Raw genomic sequence first — 583 nt, 5'->3', positions numbered from 1 at the left:
AAGGTGAGGCCCAGGCAGAGGAGCTCCTAGGAAGGCTTTTGAAGACAAGGAGGTACTGGTGGGGTGTGACAAGAGTGTGCCTGGCTGGCAGGAGAAGGACAAAGGTGGTCACAGCTGGGGAGCTCCTGGGCATTTCTTGGCCGGGTTTTGGGGCTTAATCCCGCTCGTCCCCATTGGAGCAGCTGAGCCTTGAGCCCTGAGCGTGTCCCTTTCTCTCCCCAGGAGCCTGATGCCACGGACACTGGAGGGGCAGATCACGATGGAGAAGACCCCCAGCTATTTTGTCACCAAGGAGGCTCCTCGGCGCATCTACAACATGTCTCGGGACACGAAGCTGATCGTGGTGGTGCGGAACCCTGTCACCCGGGCCATCTCAGACTACACACAGACACTCTCCAAAAACCCCACCATCCCCAGCTTCCAGGCTCTGGCCTTCAAAAACATCAGCACGGGACTGATCGACACGAGCTGGAGCGCGGTGAGGATCGGGATCTACGCCAAACACCTGGACAACTGGCTGCAGTACTTCCCTCTCTCCAAATTCCTCTTTGTCAGTGGGGAGAGGCTTGTCAGTGACCCGGCC

The 583-nt window shown here is 58.5% G+C and overlaps 1 protein-coding gene across 1 annotated transcript in view; it reads left to right on the top strand.

The window, feature by feature from the left end:
• Positions 1-222: 222 nt before the first annotated feature.
• LOC104521683 (heparan sulfate glucosamine 3-O-sulfotransferase 6) overlaps positions 223-583 on the top strand; it is a gene marked incomplete at its 5' end in the record, with an annotated part of 614 nt that continues 253 nt past the window's right edge. The window contains 1 exon segment of the mRNA XM_010163757.1: positions 223-582. Within this exon segment, the coding sequence (XP_010162059.1) occupies positions 223-582 (360 nt within the window).

Source organism: Antrostomus carolinensis, unplaced genomic scaffold, assembly GCF_000700745.2.
Source record: "Antrostomus carolinensis isolate BGI_N321 unplaced genomic scaffold, ASM70074v2 scaffold32222, whole genome shotgun sequence".
Classification (NCBI taxonomy): domain Eukaryota; kingdom Metazoa; phylum Chordata; class Aves; order Caprimulgiformes; family Caprimulgidae; genus Antrostomus; species Antrostomus carolinensis.
The sequence above is the reverse complement of the archived record's forward strand: the minus strand, read 5'-3'. Positions and strand labels throughout refer to the sequence as shown.